At 41.8% G+C, this 19,007-nt stretch overlaps 1 protein-coding gene across 1 annotated transcript; it reads left to right on the forward strand.

Moving 5' to 3' along the window:
* The first annotated feature begins 343 nt into the window (after positions 1 to 343).
* Positions 344 to 18,658, forward strand: LOC126400814 (CD109 antigen-like). The gene is made up of 32 exons (XM_050061779.1): positions 344 to 558; positions 682 to 833; positions 924 to 952; positions 1,062 to 1,298; positions 1,417 to 1,539; positions 1,659 to 1,698; positions 3,027 to 3,108; positions 3,206 to 3,305; positions 3,409 to 3,505; positions 3,592 to 3,701; positions 3,782 to 3,973; positions 4,263 to 4,367; positions 4,485 to 4,547; positions 5,871 to 6,041; positions 6,134 to 6,286; positions 6,997 to 7,066; positions 7,239 to 7,323; positions 7,444 to 7,561; positions 7,995 to 8,108; positions 8,335 to 8,553; positions 8,682 to 8,823; positions 11,035 to 11,205; positions 11,340 to 11,421; positions 11,578 to 11,809; positions 13,442 to 13,613; positions 14,143 to 14,333; positions 15,347 to 15,502; positions 15,636 to 15,701; positions 16,474 to 16,607; positions 16,712 to 16,868; positions 17,924 to 18,026; positions 18,175 to 18,658. Exons 1-32 carry the CDS (start codon positions 452 to 454, stop codon positions 18,372 to 18,374), a joined length of 4,173 nt encoding a protein of 1,390 aa, XP_049917736.1. The 5' UTR covers positions 344 to 451; the 3' UTR covers positions 18,375 to 18,658.
* The last annotated feature ends 349 nt before the right edge of the window (positions 18,659 to 19,007 follow it).

Genomic DNA, 19,007 nt, shown 5'->3' on the forward strand with positions numbered 1-19,007 from the left:
CTTCCGTTTTCAGATAACATGCCAAGAATTAAACTCTCTGGTGGTTTTTATGTGACATATTGCATGCAGGGTTGTGTTCCTTCTGACATTCAAGATGCGTTTTCTTCTCAGTATGGATACAGTGACACCAGAACGTCTCTCTCTGTGTGTGCTTTGGACAGGACTGGGAATTGTCAGACCCTGAATAGACAGATGAGACGCATCCCCTTGGGCAAAGGCGTAAAGAGTGTGTGAACACCCCCCCCCCCCCCCCCCTCACTCTACTTCCTCCTTTGTGCGTGACAAAGAATATATGTGTGATAGTATTCAACCTGGTGTGTGTGAGCATGTGAGTGCAGTCCTGTCCCGTGGGGCGTTGGTGGACAGATAGGAGGAGGGGTTTCGTAACACCTAGGTACAGGTCACCTCATAGAGCGGTCACTGTCAGTTTGGTGTCTGAATCAGGTGTTGAATGGGTGGCGAGGCTTGGATTAGAGGCATGGATGGGATCTGGACTTTGGTTGTGTGTGTGGGAGTTTTGTGTTCTGCTGTGCCTGGTTTGACTCAGGACTCATCCAGGTAAGAGACCTGGTTTGTTAATACACTCATTTTCTTTATATTTTATATATCAATGCAGTTTTTAAAAGATGACCCACTTTGTTTCACCAATCAGTAACACGCCATCCTTCATCTTTCTACTAGGACATTGTTTCTGATCTCAAATCCAGAGGTGTTGTATGCTGGGACACCTACTTCCCTGGCTGTCACCGTCCTCGCTGACTTCCCTGGCAGGGTGATGGCTGAGCTGACACATGGCGACACCAAAGTATCCCAGACAGAGGAGTTCCAAGGAGGTGACACTGCATTTACAAAGCAGTTTAGGGTTGATTTGCATGGTTACTTTTTGACTTATTACAGGGCTGACGTAACATTTTGTTTTTAAGGTGTGACCAGGGTCCTCATACTTCCTCCTGTGAGTATAATTATCTCTTTCAGATCATAAAATAATACTTGGTAGTGATTAAATGACTTGTTTAACTTGATATCACATGTATATGTTTGCGAAAATTCTTCTACAATAGCTCCAGATTCTCGGCTCTACGACCCAGAATTCCCTCATAAACTTGACGGTGAGGGGCTACAGGGGGGATGATGTCATTTTCACTAACACCACCACTCTCAGCTTCAGCCCCAGGAACGTCTCCTTCATTCAAACCGACAGATCACGCTACCATCCAGGCGATACTGTCAAAGTCAGAGTTGTGTCTGTTCAGTTGGATAACCATCCATACAAAGGCAGAGTGGAAATCTCTATACGGGTATGTCTCTGTCCTCTGTGTGAAAGAACAAAGCCAGAGGAGCTGAATGGATTTTTCAGAGGGCATTGTGTGGTGCTGGTAGTGTTAAGTTTGACTGACTTTCTTTTGTCACATGCAGGATCCCAGTGGGGACGTTGTGGACAGGTGGGAGTCCACAGGGAATCTGGGGATTGTGTTGCGGGAATTCAGCTTGTCCCAGACACCGCCTCTTGGGATGTGGGCGATCACAACCACAGTGAATGTAGGGTTGAAATTTAGAAATATGTTTACCTGTTGTGTTGCATGCTGGGTAAAAAGCTGCTGTTTGAATTGAATAAGAAAAGCATCTTACCGTCTTGCCTCTCATCCTCTTCCCTACAGGATGCAACTGATGAGAGAGAATTTATTGTGGAGGATTACGGTAATAGATCTACCAGTTTATTGTAATATTATTTTTCAGCCATGCAATTAAATTTTGGAACGGACATGCATTGTCCCCAGAGGATGAATCTTACTGACTTCTGTAGTCCTCTGCCTTCCTCTGGCGCCACTGTGAGGTTGACATTGTTGGTTTTTAATAAAATATCACAACTACTGGATACTTTTTAAAAAAAAATTTGGTCCAAAAATTTGAGGTCCCTAGATGATACGTTCTAAATACTTTGGGATTTTCCTCTAGTACAACCATCGGGACATGTGTCCACGTAGCATTTTTCTATGGCAGAAAGGAGGTGGCAGGATGCAGGGGAGTGCTTCATCCCAGCACATCTTGACATTAACATAGGTAGCTAACGTGATGCTAATGTGATGCTACGTTAACAGCGGGTTGACAAGGCTTCACAGTTAAAAACAAGCTCAAAATGCGTCTGGTGATAAAAGCACTCTCACTACTAGTAACGGTCAGTGTCCACCGGATCTGCTCCCATAAATGGATTTTTCTGTCTTTGTTGTGATAGTTTGACTGAAGAAGAAGAAGATACACTTTTCCATTCTGTTGTCATACACACAGGGGCTGAAATACCCTCACATGCACAAACAGGACCTATACATGCATGAAATGAAGGGATGTCAGAGGGAGGGGGCAGCCATACGGGGACTTGAACCGTCGACCCTCCGGTTCTCAAGCCAGGTCCCTATGGACTGAGCTACTGCCGCCCCCAACAACAAACTGACATATCATACAGCTAGGGATAGACAGAAGCTAAAGGAGTGGCAGTGACGACATCACTGCCTTTCTGAAAAGTTCAGAGATTTTAACCAAGAGCTCTCGGAGCAGCCACACGAAAAAGCTGGAGCGCTCTGGCTGTAGTGCCATGTCTCTAGGCAGCTACATATGGCCGCATACACTCTTTCCTCATTGGGAACAATTGATAAAAGACGCTGGCAGTTGGAATAAAACGTTATGTAGACACATGTCCTCATTAGTCAAATGATTTGGTTTATGACCAAATACCTGCAAAACAAATGACATCCTATCAGCCTGTGCTGCATTTTGTTAAGTACCAACCAGCAACATGCTAAACTGAGAGGGGACCTCAGTAGACATATTCCCTAAACATTAGCTTGTTAGCACTGTCATTGTGACCATGTAACATGCTGATGTTAACATTTAGCTCAAAGCTCAAAGTTCCTAAGTAAGTAGCCTCACAGAGCTGCTAGCATGGCTGTATAGTCTCTTTGTCTTGTTTATAAGTAAACCTTATGACATACCTAATTTCATTTGCGTAATTTTACTGACTGCTGTTGCAGAGCATCCTCACTTTGAAGTGTTGTTGAAGACACCCTCTCAGGTTCTCATTGGTGATGACATCTCAGGATCAGTGAGAGCGCTGTGAGTTCAGTTAGCTCAGGCAAATTGATAAGATCACATTTACACAAATGTTGAACAAGTATACAGCAATGTTAATACTTTGTTTCACCCCCACTAGTTACCCCAGTGGACAGCCTGTACAGGGAACATTAGCTGTCACTCTGGCGTCTGTTGTGCATGATGAAGCCACTCCATTCACGCTAACACAAACTAAAGAGGTGAGGTTTTATTGTCCCTGTAGCTCATACATGAAAGTTATACTTTTAGCCAGCATTTACTAACATTTTCAGCATTGGCTCACTTTTGACCGATGTTTTTCAGATCTACGGGTCAACACAGTTTTACTTCAGCGAAAACCAGCTTCAAGGAATCAGCAGCCGTGTGCATGTTGCTGCCTGCGTTACTGACAGCTCCACAGGTGAGATGTATTCTGACACTATGTTGATTGTAGCATCTCAGTTGCATCTTCAAACCATTGTTTTACACCATCTCTCTTCACCCAAGGATTTAAAGTGAACAAAACAGTGGAAGTCTACCTCATGGCGAGCGCATACCAGCTAGTGTTCAAAGACTTTCCACCTACACTAAAGCCATCTTTAGACTTCTCTGCAAAAGTAAGTGAATTAGCATTATTCTATTTATGTGAAATTCATTTTAAGCTGAGCTAACTCCCCTCTCTGTTTCTATTCCACAGCTAAGGATCCTCAGATATGACCGAAAGCCACTGAGCCAGCAGGATCTAATGAACTCTGCTGTGATTGAAGTCACTCAGAGAACATCCACGATGAATGCTGACTCTACAACGCTTACACTTCCAGTGCCTGAGGACGGGAACGTCCACATTAAGTTTAGATTACAGGATCAAGTGCGGATGCTTTTTATTCGGGTAAGTATTTTCAGTTGCAGCACCTGGAATGTTAGTCCTGAGGGGGAAGCATGTTCGGCAGTTTCGCTGTACGTAAGATGAGTGGTTTCAGTACAGTAGGATTACACGTGTTTACCATTAAGAAAATGACTTGAGGACCTGTAAACTTCAGTAGAGTGTAAGTAAACATCCTAAGATTCTAGAAACACATTTACCTTCCTTAAGGGAAAAACAGCAGCACAGTAAGATTAATGATAGCTTTGAATGATTATTTCTTTTTACATGTTCTGTATCCTGTGTTTATATTCAGGCAAGATTCCAGACCACTGAGGAGACTCTGACTGTCTACAACAACCACTCCTCTCCTAGTGGCTCATATATTCAGATCTCCCCAATTGACACCTTACCTGCACAGGTAACTCTAAACACATATTTTCTACCATGACAATACATTGAAACAGAAGTAATACAGCAGAAATTGTTGTTAATGATGTAACCAAGACATAATTCACATTACATGTTTAACTTTCAGATTGGATTGCCGCTTCAGCTCGATGTGAGGAGCACCTTTCAAACAACTAAACTTCACTTTGTGGTATGTTTGGTCAAATTTATCAAATAATGCAGATAGCATAACCATTTTTAAGGCAGTAATGACATTTGCATATGCATATCTGTGTGAAGGACATTGCAGTCCTGAAGAACTTTTATAATTGTATAACTTGAGTGTCGTTATTGTTTACGTGAAGCTGATACATTTCTCCTTTATTCTTTCGTATTCGTATTTGTATTATGTATTTGCACAGTATTAAAACAATTGGTATAAAAACATCAACAACAGCAAAAAACAGATTGTGCAGGTGAGATGAAAAACTCCTTAAAGGGTTATAAGTTATCTCACCTAAATATTCAATAAAACAAAAAGACAAAGATTTAAAATTGCCTATAAAATAATCAGTAAGATACAATATAGTACCAAAAATAGAAATATAGAGTCCTTCTGGGAGAGGTCTTCTCCTTATTCCTGAGACAATATGAAATTTCATGTCATGATTATCCTGGTAAAAATTGTTTGGATTCACAATATTATCCTGATAATCACCAACTCCTAAAATGGCACTAAACATACTGGATCAACATCAGATGTATTTATTTGTTTATTAAGTAGTAAGATGGAGGTGGGGATGAAGGACAGTTTAAAAATGTGGCTGGACTTTCAACTATTTGAAATGTCATATGTCATAATGTCATATCTTTCCATATGAAATTCGCCAGTGCTTGAGAACTTTTGTATTATCTGAGATTGTTTTTCTGTTTCCCATCAGTCTGTTTGGGTGCGGCTGGACATGGTATTCACACTATTGTTTTCTAGTGCGATCTGTAATATAATCGTACATCATCATATCCCTAACCCTTTCCAAGCTCCATCCATTTCATGCCAGTTACTGCAATTTTGTGTGCAGAGTTAGAGGTCGCTTCTCAAAACTACTCCTCTCTTATCAGTCCAAGACACAATATGTTACTCTCTTTAGGAGTCATATAACCTAAAATATCTCTGGGTTAAACATAGATTCTTGCCTATATTTACATGACCAGAGGATGTGGGAATGATTAGCATTTATGTGCCCACACAGCCTCCAACACTGCTCTTAAGTAAAGATTATATTACTGGTATTAGTTTCCTGGAAGTTTTGAAATTGTCTTTTCATTTGCTCCAACCAGCAGTGTTTGCCAGCGTTCAGACATGATGTTTTTATTTGGTATCAATGTGCTTAAATGTGCTACACACAATGTAAATGTCAAGATCATTATAGGAGCTTATGGGCCAGCCTGTGCTTATTACTTTTTATAAACACAATACTAGAAGAATTTTGTGGTTAAATGCAAAGAACAAATACATATATTGTTTGATTTCCAGGTGAGCTCTAGAGGTCAGGTGGTGGCTGCTGGGACACAGAATTCCTCCTCTTTCTCTCTGACACCAGCAGTGTCCTGGTCTCCTGAGGCATGTGTCACTGTCTACTGCATCCTTTCTGACGCAGAGGTCACCAGTGACACGGCGCACATACCCATCGACCAACACAACCATGTACTTTAATTCTTTCAATGTATTCTAATTCTAATGAGTGCAGGATACTTTGGGAACATGCCTGTAAATGTTTGTATGTTTGCCTTCCTCAGGTATCTCTGAGCTGGAGCACTGACAAAGCCCAGCCAGGTGAGCCGGTAACGCTCACCGTGACTGCTCCTGAAGCAAGATTCCAGGTAGGAATCGCTGTAATGGGGGCTCATGATGACGCTCCGCGGGCTGACCTTGACTTAAAAGAGGAGCAGGTATGACAACCCTTTTAACTTGCGAGAGCCTAAAGGTGTAAATGTTTATTTCTTTACACAAAAGAGCAAAATATCACCTCTGAAATTTAAACTCCTGTGAACCTCGTTCAGAACATCGCTTGTTTAGATTATGTCAGATTTGCTTCATTTCTCTTTTGTCCATTTCACAGTTTAATTACAAAGCACCAATCTTCCCCCTCTCCTTAATCTGCTGTAAATACCTCCTGGACATTTTTCCCAGTTAGATACTGTATGGGCATTCAGTGTGTGACCACTAAACCAGTTAGTCTTGATGTAACCTATCTGTCTGCTTTGTTAGGAGATGAGTCTGCTGTTTCTAAGAGCTGGTAACTCTAGTGTGTCGGGTGCAGGACCTGAGGGTTATTGATGCTTGCAAGATGGAGGAAACAAAGCTTCTCCTCAGTGTGCCGTCTTAAGATGACCTTTCCTCATCTCCAAATCACTGGCGCCGTGTATTGTATCTCATAGAACAGACCGTTTTAAAAAGCGAGATCTCCTCGGGCATCTTCAGAGACTGTTTTACACCTTACATCACCTGCCAAGACCTGACCCATATTTCACTGGCTGTTACTCTAATGATACATGAACTGATGACCTCCCAGGCTTTCATGGTGTTTACATCAAATAACATGAGTACAGCAGCTGTAATTTCTTATGTAATTATCTTTTCTGTGTCTCTCACACCACAGGGATGTAATATTAGGATGCTGACCAATACCAGATTATATAAAGGAGAGCAGCCTGATGGACCTAACAATGGTATGATGATAAATATGACATCTACTTTATATTTGGAGTCCCTCTTGTGGCCATTTAGCATATTGGCTTGGTCCCACATTTTCAGTACTATGGGATTTAATTTTCACTCTTCAGATGTTTGTACACTTTGAGCTTCCTCTGATCTCTCCTCTCTTTTCTTTGGGGTTTTCAGAAGGAGATGTTCTAATGGTAGAGAGGTACTGGAGCAACTGGATGGGTGCCTATGAGTCCCTGCTGTGGTTAGACACTTATGTTAGGTGAGTGCATATGTTGGAAATGGGTGATGATGATTCAATTATTGTCAAATATTTAAGTAAAGTAGCAAAACCTGTTGAATAAATTCAGTGTTCTGATTTTTTTTCTGTCATTTCTCTCAGTGACAGTACATGGACGAGTGGGGAAATAACGGTGCCAGATGGTGTTACCTCTTTGAAAGCTGCTGCACTGGTCATGTCAGACAACCTGGGTTTGGGTTTCACTCCTATGCCCCAAAAGGTAACTAAGTATCCACTTTGTGAGTCTATGTATCAGTGATCTTCCTCAAATTTGAGGTTGTATTTCTCACAAATCTTGTTGTTTTATATTGCAAAGAGGATGTTATTCTTCTTTGTCTAGTGGAAAGAAGAAGAGACAGATCGGGAACTGTTGCGTTTCACTACTGGGGGACTTTTATTGCCAGGAATTTAAAGGAAAGGAAATGTGTTAATTACCAAATTAGCAGAACTTTTTTTTCAAGAAAAATAAGTCTACTAATACCGCAGAGAGGAAGAGTACGTGCAGAAATAGCCACATTGAAATCTTAGATGAAGAGGTGCAGACAACAGGCTCTTACTACACCTCTGCAAACAGCAACGCCAGCACTGTGTAGAAAAATGGCAAATGTTACCCGCAGTTGCTTTTAAATTGTTTTATGTTCTCTCATTCACAGTTGACCGTGTCCAAAGATTTCTCCTTGTCTCTTGATGTTCCATCATACCTCATCAGAGGGGAGGAGATTGTGCTGGAGGTGAAGGTCATCAACCATTTAGAGCACAACATAGAGGTATGAAGGACTGAATTTGTGGAGTATTCTGGCTAAAATAGGATCGTAAATTATCTGACTTGTAAGGTATTACTTTTTGTCCTTAATTTCAATTCCAACAACCCCTCCAGTAAATGATGTATTAGTATCTCCTAATAATCTGTCACTGTCGTATATGGCACACGGAAAATGTCAAATTCTTGGTCTTAAGGGATTACGCTTTGCTCTTTTATGTTTTTATCCACAGGTCATTCTGCTGCTGGCGCAGAGTGAGGCCTTCGAGTTTGTTTTGGCAGACAAAGGGGATGTCTCGGTGGTAAATGCCCAAAAACTCACCTTAGGGAGTCATGCCTCTGCGTCAGCGCTGTTCCCTATAAGGCCCACGGATCTGGGCGAGATGGAAATATCTGTAGATGCCGTATCTGCAGAGGCCTCCGACAGCCTTATTTGGAAAGTGCTTGTGAAGGTGTGGTATGATGGAAACACTGGATAGTATCCATATGCATGCGATGTACCAGTAAAAAAGTGTATTTGGAAATGCTACGTGGCATACGCTTAATCCTATAACAGTGAATTACTTCCATGTTCCCGAAGCCTGAGGGAGTTGAGCAGTCTTTCTCGGAGTCTCTGTTCCTGGAGATGGCACTAGTGAAACACAACAGTTCCAGATCCGTCTCCTTCTCCTTTCCACCAGATGTGGTGCCGGGCAGCCAGAGGGCCCATGTGGCATTGGTTGGTAAGTCTACCATTTGTCCTCCCCTGTTGTGCCACTGGCAGTTCCATCTGAGTGCTCTTCATGTTTACTTTTAGTCAATTAGGCATGTGTAATATGTGCCTGCATTTTCCTTTGTTTTGAGCTCGGGTACATGTCCTGAAAAGATTTAGGTACTGAATGTTGAAAAATGGGAACGATGGACATCAAACAGGAATGTTTATTGCGGGCAGATTCTGAACAGCTGTCAGTCTGTTTGGCTTGGCTCCATTCAGGCTGAGGGATGTTGGGCATTTGTCATGGTAGAAAAGCAAGACTCAGTATTTTCCTCAGTCGCAGCCAAATGTGTGGTTCCTGTACTTGTTGTGATAGTGAGCTTTATTAAACACCAAGCAAATGTGCAGGAAGGAGCCTTTGTCTTGGGTGTAGCTTTCTGCTTGTGATGGTGCTCTGTAGTTTCCTCTCCATTCTCCCGTACCTTGTAGCTGTAACATGTCTTGATAGAAGTATGTAGAAGTAGGGGAAAGGTGGGAAGTTATAATGGCCCATTAACACCTGGTATAAACAGCTCTAAGTACAGGTGTCAATGCACCCAATGCATCTTGAGATCCAATCACTCAGACTACATATGGAGGTGGTCAGGGCTGCATATGGCCACATTCTTTCAGCAGTGTATACGCTTATGTGTCCTGGACCACACTGAAGGACCGCCTCCTCAGCTGACATCCTTGCTTGTCAGATTCAAACTGTCTGTGGCTGGAGTTACACAGGTTAAGTGGGATTTATACTTCTGCGTCCAATCAACACTGTACCTACAGCGTAGGCTCTGCATCGCTGTAGGGCCTACACTGTGCACCTCCCCAGAAATGTAACTACACGTCGTGGCAACACAGACCTCCTGTCTGTTTTTGTAAGCTGAAATCATTTCCCTCAGTAGAAACAAAGCTTTTATTTCCTTTTATTTCACAGATAAGAAACAATAAATTGTGAAGACAATAAAGCCTCCACAAAAATAGCATTTTATGTCTTGTGTGTGATTTATCCTGGCTTCATACGAGTAGAGAAAACTCTGGTAGTCGCTAGGCTAATTTATACAATGTAAAACACTATAGGCTTGTGCTAATAACATTAGCATGCTATATTTGTTTGGAAAACGTGTTTAGTATAAGACAGTTGTTTTGTCAGTGAACCATGTGGAGCAGAATTTTGTAACTTCACCTTTGTTAAATGTTGCTGTTGTCCCTGGCTTCATGTGAGTAGAGGAAATGTCTGAGTCGCTAGGCTAATTTATACAATGTAAAATGCCATACACTTGTGCTAATAACATTAGCATGTTGTTTTTGTGGGGAAAATGTGTCCAGCAAAAGACAAGTGCTTTGTCTGTGAATGCAGTGAGTTTTAGTGAAGCCAATTTGTGTACTTGTGTTTGAAACTTTCTCTATTAGGTCATGTTTTAAGTGTGTTTTGGGAGTGTTTTGAATCAACTCAACTCTACAGCACTTCACAGAAACTCAGCCGCCAGCTTGTGTTTTGGAGGTGTAACTGCAGAGGAACACAGACACACCACGCAGAAGTATAAATGCTCACAACGGCGTAGGCCACGTGCGTAGCGTATAGTGTAGGGTCTGCATAGAGCTGACGCACAAGTATAAATTCCACATATGATGCAGTGCTGAAGGACAGTCCCTGGAGTTGACAATTGATCAGTTCAACATCTGCTACTCTGACACCAAAACAGCTTGACTTGTTAATAACTGTTAGGCAATGTTAACAGTGTGATGCTAACAGTTATCCCTGTCACTTTGTGTGTGCGGGCGAACTCTCACCAACTGTCCACAGGGCTGAGCTCACACTCCTACATCAGTCGGGAGACAGCAGGAGGTGGGGTGGGCGTGTCTCATGATAAACAGAGAGAGAGAGAGAGAGAGAGAGAGAGAGAGAGAGAGAGAGAGAGAGAGAGCGAGAGAGAGAGAGAGAGAGAAAGGTGATGTTGAATGAATCAATGTGCTGCACGCTGCTCTACGTGAAACAAGATTTTACCCATTTTAAATATTAACGGCTATAAGGGGGTTAGGGTTAGGGCAAAGAGGTCATGCTTAGGGCTAGTGCCAGCCTATCACAGCACAGTGGGGCGAGACCAGGTGGTACACTTTCAGGAAAAAAAATTATGCACAAGATGTTCATGAATGCAGCAGTTAAATCCTCGCTCCTTCCCTCTTGTATTGCTTTACACAGGTGATATCTTGGCCATCCGCAACTTGGATTCGCTGGTTCAGATGCCTCTTGGTTGTGGGGAGCAGAACATGATCCACTTTGCTCCAAGTATTTATGTTCTCCAGTACCTGGACAAGTCAGTCCAGGACAACAAAGAGATCAGGAGCAAGGCTTTGGGCTACATGATGGAAGGTAACCTGCTGAATTACAGTAAATGTACTGTGTACAGTATAATGTATGGGCGAAGTTAATTTATGTGCTCCATTACTTCTGAGAGGTGCTTTTTTGGATGGTGTTGTAAACTCGTCCTTGTTTTCTGTGGTAAGGTTATCAGAGACAACTGTCCTACCAACGAGAAGATGGCTCATTCAGTGCTTTTGGAGCCAGCGACACCTCTGGCAGCATATGGTAGGTCGTCAATGTAATGGTAACACTCTTATAGGAGGCAAACAATCAGCAGTGTTGCATAAATTAAGTCAATTTATTTTGCTCCATCATCACTTAATTAAAAAAATGCTTCACTTTCTCTGCCTCTGATGTTCCCTCTCCTGTCTGTGGTCTCAGGTTGACAGCCTTTGTGCTGAGGTGCTTCCTTCAGGCTCAGTCCTACATGCAGGTAGACCAAAGTGTCTTAACCAGGGCCATGACTTGGCTCTTGAAACACCAGGGGCCCCAGGGAGCGTTTATTGAGGTGGGCAAGTTGATCCACACAGAGATGCAGGGAGGACTGGATGATGGTTCAGTGGGACTCACTGCCTACGTACTGATGGCACTGCTGGAGGACGAGACCTACGTGGTAAGTTAGGGAAATTTGTGAATTTCAGCAGAGGAAGTTACAAGATGGGATTTTACAAAATTCTTGCATTTGTTATTGTGTAAATGGTAAACTGTTGTATATTTAACATTCAAGGCTGAGGTAGGCAGAAATCTAGAAAAGGCAAAAAAAAATTAATAATCCACCTCTACCCTCTCTGTCCTAAGCCCCTCCCACCAGACGACCACGGGCATATGCATGCACCTTATACAGTAACCTAGTGTTTACCATATTGACTTATTTGCACGTAGCACATTTGCTCAGCCCCTCCTTGCCCATTCTCTCCTTATGAGACCACAAATGAGACAAGAATTAGCTAGCTAGCCACCCTCCGGTCTCACCTCCTAGATTCCTGCCACTGCGGACTGTTTTGAAGGGAGTAGAGCGGGCAGCAGCTCCCAAACTTTAGTCAGTGGCTGCAATGGCTTGAACTTGACCAGTGCAAACCACCCAGTGCCAGGTGTCACAGTAGGCTGGTGGCAAGTGACAGCACTGGGCCTGACCTGTGTAACGGCAGCAACAGAAAGTTTGCTGATCCAGCAGTTGGCGCCATCTGGTCTGCACTAGTCTGGTCCGGTTGCACTGGCTGGATTCGAGTTGCTGCGGCCACTGATCAGGGGTTCATCTCCAGAGCTGCTGCCTGCTCTCCAACCAGCGAAGTGGTCTGTAGCATCGGGGAGTGAGGTGGAGGAAACACTGTGATTCAATGCTACAGTTAACGTTAGCTACATAAATGTAAACCTGAAGCTGCAGCCGTGAACCTTTGGCTCCGTTAGCAGAAGGCTGAAATGCTTTGCTGATATCGACATGTTTTGTTTCATTTATTTATTGACTCTCTGTTTGATATGTCCATCTTCCTTTTTTGGGTTGCCTTGCAGTTTAGGCAGTTGTTGCCAGTGCTGGAACAAGAACTTTCTCTGCAGGACTCTTTGCTATTGAATCAGGCTTTACCAAAGGGACTTGCATCGTCATGGACTAGATTTTCTAAAGCTTGAAAACAGAGCCAAGAGGAGGTTTTGAAGTCTAGTTCACTTCACTTTAACTACAATAAGCTCAAAGGAAAAAAAACTCTTCTCAGAAAGAAAAACAATTTATTTCTTAGAATATTAAATTATTGAATGTTCACAGTAGTTTATTTAAAATTTTCATGGGTTATCACATCATATAACAATCATATCGTATTTGATTTAGAGTTAAATGCTTTCTATGTGCACACATAGAATAGCCAATAAAGCTGATTCTGCTTCACTTGATACTGGGGAGATGATTTTGGTGCTCTCTATAACCAGCTCAAGATGTGACATTTTTTATGTTTTGAACATAGACTATAAAGATACATATGGCCTACACTCTATGGTTTTGTAAATAACATTTTCAGATTTGAGATTTAATTTGTTTTATGTCCATGAGTTTAGTTACATGAGTTTAGCACTTATTTGTCAGAAAACAAGTTTTATTTGGGACCCTCTCAAAAGACCACAAATGGGTCCTGAGGACTCATTACATCGAAAATCTATCAGCATACCATTGACACCAAAAGTAAACCGCAGCATGTAAAGTACATGAGGAAAAAGTTGATAGTAATGCTCTTTCGTCTGCTTCCTCTGGGTGAAGGACATGTACTCAGGCAATGTATCCCTGGCCCAGAAGTACCTGGAGGACAGAGTGTCCACTGGAGTGGTCAGTAACTACAGCCTGTGTCTGGTAGCCTATGCTTTAGCTCTGGCCAATAGTCCTGTGGCTGACACTGCCCTGGATCAGCTCAGCAGGAGAGCGGACTACAGAGGTAATTTATTAATGTTTTATTTATTTTAAAGAAATGCAAAAGTCACCTTTACAGCTTCTTTGTCTTATTATTGTTGTTGATACCAGAAACAGCTGTTACGTTCTGTAAAACTGCCATGGTATGAACATATCTTAGTCGTCTTGTTCCATTTTGACTTATCAGATACTAACTAATGAACTATTTCAGAGTTACAAGTATTTGATTATTAATTTAGCACCACCTCAATCTGAATTTACCAGAATTGGTTCTCTGGCATCAGAGAGTGAAGTGACCATTGTCAAGTGAGCAACTGTACTGTGCCACCATTTTGTCAAGTGCTACAACTGTTTTGGTTGTGCAGTGGGTGAGATTTCAAACCTTTTGCAAAATTTGAACCGGGACTTCAAAGGTTCCTTTAATCCAGAAGAACAAGAGCTGCAGCAACAAAAAACATCAATTAGATGTTTTTTATGTGCAGCAAAAAAACACTGGAAGAACAGTATGTATACAAGCTCATATTGATTACTTATGTTGTCATTCTGTTCCAAAGATGGAGTCATGCTGTGGAGATCCTCAGCCGGCCTGGAGTCACATGACTGGCAGCCGCGCTCGGCGCAGATCGAGATGACTTCTTATGTCCTGCTGGCTTTTTATCGGCGTGGCCGCTTGGTGGCGGGCATTGCGCTCTTGAAATGGTTAAGCAAGCAGAGAAACCATCTAGGAGGCTACGGGACAACACAGGTGACACTGCACTAGTGATACTCAACTTACAGTCCATGGGCCAAATCTGGGCTGCGATAAGGTGCCAGGTGGTCCGCCAACAATTTTGTAATTCACAACAAAAATACATTCATTCCAATTGGGATTTTTTGTACTTTGAATGTAAATAAGATGCCACAATCCATAAGAGAGCTGACAGAGGTCTGGGCTGGGCCCTGAACGTCCTTCAAATCTAGAAACACCCCTGCGTACACCTGACCTGCACAGGGCTGCTGCCGCAAAACGCAAATCAACATCTTTTTTTTCCTTCAACAGCAAACACACATGGTTGAGTTTAGGAAAAAAGAACAGGGTTTGGCTTTAGAATCTTCCGAGACACAAATACTGCTCTCTCGGGTGAAGATTGGTGTTTGTTGTACCAATCCACCATCACTCCCACCCACCCGACTCGGACATCCCCCACCTTAACTTTTGTCCTCGTCCTGCCATGTTTCCCACTAATGCTGCCGGGTGCCATTAAACTGTAATGGTAACAGGCTGCGTATCATGCCGACTTTAAAGGACACCTTTTTAGTTGGTTTCTGGCGCAGCAAGTCACTGCCCAAGCGCTTGATTTCGACAACTACAGAGTGAGACAAGGCTCTAAAGGAACACTTCACCCACCAAATGACCATTTGTAAATCAATTAGTCATGCCGTGTTAACTTAAATTTGTGAAGAAAGCTTTATTTTTCTTGCATGCCTTCACAGAAAACTGCCATTTTGTGGGTGAAGTTTTCCTTAAATTGGCCCCTCACCCCCTGTCATTTCTGCAAAATGATCCTCAGGCAAAGCAAGTTGGGTATCCCTGTGTTCCACCCTTATTTGTTGCTTAGGAAATTTATATTTTAGCTGGTAAATACAGTAAAACCAGTTTGTTGGAAGTAGCCAAAAATTTGCAAAAATTGATTGTGAGGAAAAAAGACATATATATAAGGTGATCCAGAATGAATCCAGATGCAGGTGTTTTGACCTGTTGCCTCTTTTCTTCCTCAGGACACAATAGTTGCCCTCCAGGCTCTGGCTTGTTACGCTGCCTTCAGTGGTGCCAACGCCATCGACCTAAGGCTCAGACTATCTGACCCAGCGTCTTCATTTGTGTCTCTTTTCCACATCAACTCCAGCAACTATCTGATGTATCAGACCCGTGAGGTAATAAACCAAGATGGACTCCCACGCTTGTTGCATGCTTGATATATTGAATATTTTGTATGATGTTGTGTTTACTATACCACCATGTCATCCTGGACTTTCTTTATTTTCACCTTTGATTTTGTCTTTTCAGATTAATGCTGACAGAGATGTAAACCTAAATATATACATGGAAGGAAGAGGATTTGCAGTATTCCAGGTACAGCTATACACTGTTACTGTCTTTCTTTGTCTGCGCTGTACATTCATGACATTACAGTTATTAACTGTTAACTACAGTTTGCAGCTTTAATATGAGTTCTGCTAGACCCATCGGGTCTAAGGAAAATGTAACACAACAACACCAAACAACCCCCCCACAATGCAGAGATGTTTTCATACCTCCAATATATCCAATCAACATAAAGGGAAGTGTAACAGCTGGAGCATGACCAGAATAAATTGAACGTGGCAGCTGTGCATGATAGCTTCACCCGGCACAATGTGCTGCATTGTTAATGCTAAACTAAAACAGCGAAATGCAAATGCAGCATGATAAAGGACTCCCAGCAATTAACATCTGGAATATATACTGTAGCTTGAAGTCATGTCTGCATTTAGTGCCTCCAGATAATATCACTGAGAGGAGGAGGACCCTGGTGAGAGGTTAATCTTTTCACCATGTTCAAGATTACAAGCTGTTGTCTTTTTTTCCAGACCCCCCCTCTTCAACATATCATGTTTTATCCCGACGTGACTCAAAACTTAAATGTTGAAACAAGTAAACAAATACAGAGATTTAATCTTTATTTCATTTTTGCTTTATGGAATGAGATTTATATAACAGATACTATTTTTGCGACCTTGAGGCATTTGCACTTAATCATCTCATATAATCTCTTGCTGGGAGATCAGGCAGTACAGTAAACTTTAGCTCTTTGCCACTAAATCTGAGCTTTTACATTTTTATACATCTCCATGAATCCGTCCAGATGAATATCTTTTACAACCTGGAGAGCAGAGCTTTTTCACAGAACCTCCAGCACGGCAACGATGAGGAGGCTTTCTCATTAGATGTACACGTGGAAAAGGACCTTGATCACATGCTGTTATCTATATGTATGAGGTAAGTACTGCAACACAGATAAATGTATTTCACATTAACATTTAATGTGAAATATGGCTGTATTTAAGACGTATCATCATGCATCATACATTTGTCCTCTCTAGGTTAAAGAACAACCAGGTGATATCTCAGACGGGCATGGTTATATTGGATGTTGGCATGCTCAGTGGTTGCAGTCTCTCACCTGGAGCTGCTGCCCCAAGAGATCTTATCAGAAAGGTGGAGATACTTCCAGAGAAAGTCAACCTCTACCTAAATTCAGTAAGTGTTTCATTATATTGTCATCTCGTGGTCATGCATTAACAGTTGAGTAAGGAAATTCAAAGTGTGGGATCATTTTGAGAAGGTGAAGGACGAACCCAAGGTGATATGTAAACTCATCTTCATTGGTCGACTACAGACATGACGTATCATCTGAAACATGTCAGTAGCTACATGCCCATTAGCACAATCATTACTGCTTTGCCGACAGCGTCATTAACAGGAGGCTCGCTCAGTGTGTGACGTGCACTTGTAGATAAAATATAGGCCTATATTAATGAAGGTTCATTAGTACGGTTTTGTATTTCTCTGTAATGTAGCACAGTGTTAACAATGTTACTGATACTATTCTTTCTCACACCTTGGACTCAAACCGTTGTGTTGTCCCGCCCAAAATATATCATTTACTAATTAACTTTATATTGTAAACATGTAGGTGACTAGTCGACTAATGGCCCTAAATGACGACTATTGGTCGACAAGGAAATTTCTAAGTTTGGGGGCAGCTCTAGCCACATTGTAGTTTTATTTTGTCAACCATCTCAGCCAAGTATAGGCATATTCTGGTGGGGGATTATTTTACTTCAGTTTTATATATTAATTGCATGGAGCAGTTTAAGTTGAGTCTAGAGGTAGCAGAATTAATTTTCAAAAACCAAATATGTGTTATTTGTGTGTCATTTTCAAACGCAGACTCCTCATGCCAAACTCTGTCATTGCAGTCAGGCAAGACTTTCTACCTTCATAAAAGCCTGGTAGTTGTGACATCACAACTTCACGGCAGTCCTGACGGCTTGATTAAAGGCACCGTTTCTGAATACGGGCTTTTTTTTCATACTTTCACAGTATCTATGTAGCACCTGTACCTGCTTTATGATAAAAAAAGGACATGGAAATCTGACTTTGTACAATACGGGACCTTTAATAGAAAAAATGATTCCCTATATCAGATACTTATACAGTATCAGTAATAAAAGTAAAATAAGTAAATGCCACTGTACAGTATATTGTGTCTTACTACATGTCATCATTCACCTCTCTGGTCCCATTTGCAGCTTAACAAGTCAGAGGTTTGCATCAGACTACCAATCATCAGAGTTTACAAAGTGGCCCACGTACAGGACGCAGTGGTGCAGGTTTATGACTACTATGAACCCAGTGAGTGCACTTTCAGTTAATTAAAGTCTGCTTTGTCTTGTGTTGGACTGGAAAAGGCCCACTACAGGCCGGTATGATTTTACAGTGATATACACATGGTGTCATGTCATGATTATAATATCATATGATTTTTTCCCCCATTTAACAGCGAGAAAAGCAAAAAGGACATACAACTCAGATGTTCTGCACAACATGAACTCCTGCTACTACTGTGGTACAAACTGTGATCTCTGTAGGCCAGGAATCACCATCACAGTGTCCTCCCTGTCCGCTCACTCGAGAAGCAGCGCCACCCACGGCTTAATTTGCCTATTTCTGGGAGTCACTGCTTTTTTTACTGTGATCTAATTAGATTGAATTATAGCTAAGCAATAATTAGATGTAATGTTACATTTTAGCATGTATGCACATTGATATGCACTGGATGCAATTCCAAAAGATTTTTTATACAAGTTCATATTTCATGTCAAATGATTATAATATTTAGAGGCATGTTTGCATGTGGCTCTTTCGCTCTGTGCACTGCTTACAATGTGATTTATTCTGTGTTATTTTGGATAGAATGTGAATGAGAAATTAATGTCTTTGGAAACTACAAAAATAAATAAAAGTCTGTCTCTACTTAAAACCTGCCATTTTCCACATGATTCCATAATAAATAAAAAGTTGATAAAGAACTCACGCACGGTTGGCAGCAGAACAAATGAAAATGTGTTATTTCTCTCTACAACTTGTATCCTGTTGTCGGCACTTTAGCAGAAAATGCAGACATGTTGAGCTATCTGAAGACACATGGAGGCTAAAATAAGATTTATTCCACAGCCCTACTGTACCTTCCAGTATGTGATATGTTTTTACGGGTGTTGATGTATAACACTCCTCCTTGAGTGAACCACACCTCTCTGAGCTCGGGTGTAAATATGGCACTAAAGAGTAAGATCGATAATTCAGAGTGAGATAAAGTCTACCTTACCCCTCTGC

The sequence above is a fragment of the Epinephelus moara genome, chromosome 14 (genome assembly GCF_006386435.1).
Source record: "Epinephelus moara isolate mb chromosome 14, YSFRI_EMoa_1.0, whole genome shotgun sequence".
In the NCBI taxonomy this organism is placed as follows: domain Eukaryota; kingdom Metazoa; phylum Chordata; class Actinopteri; order Perciformes; family Serranidae; genus Epinephelus; species Epinephelus moara.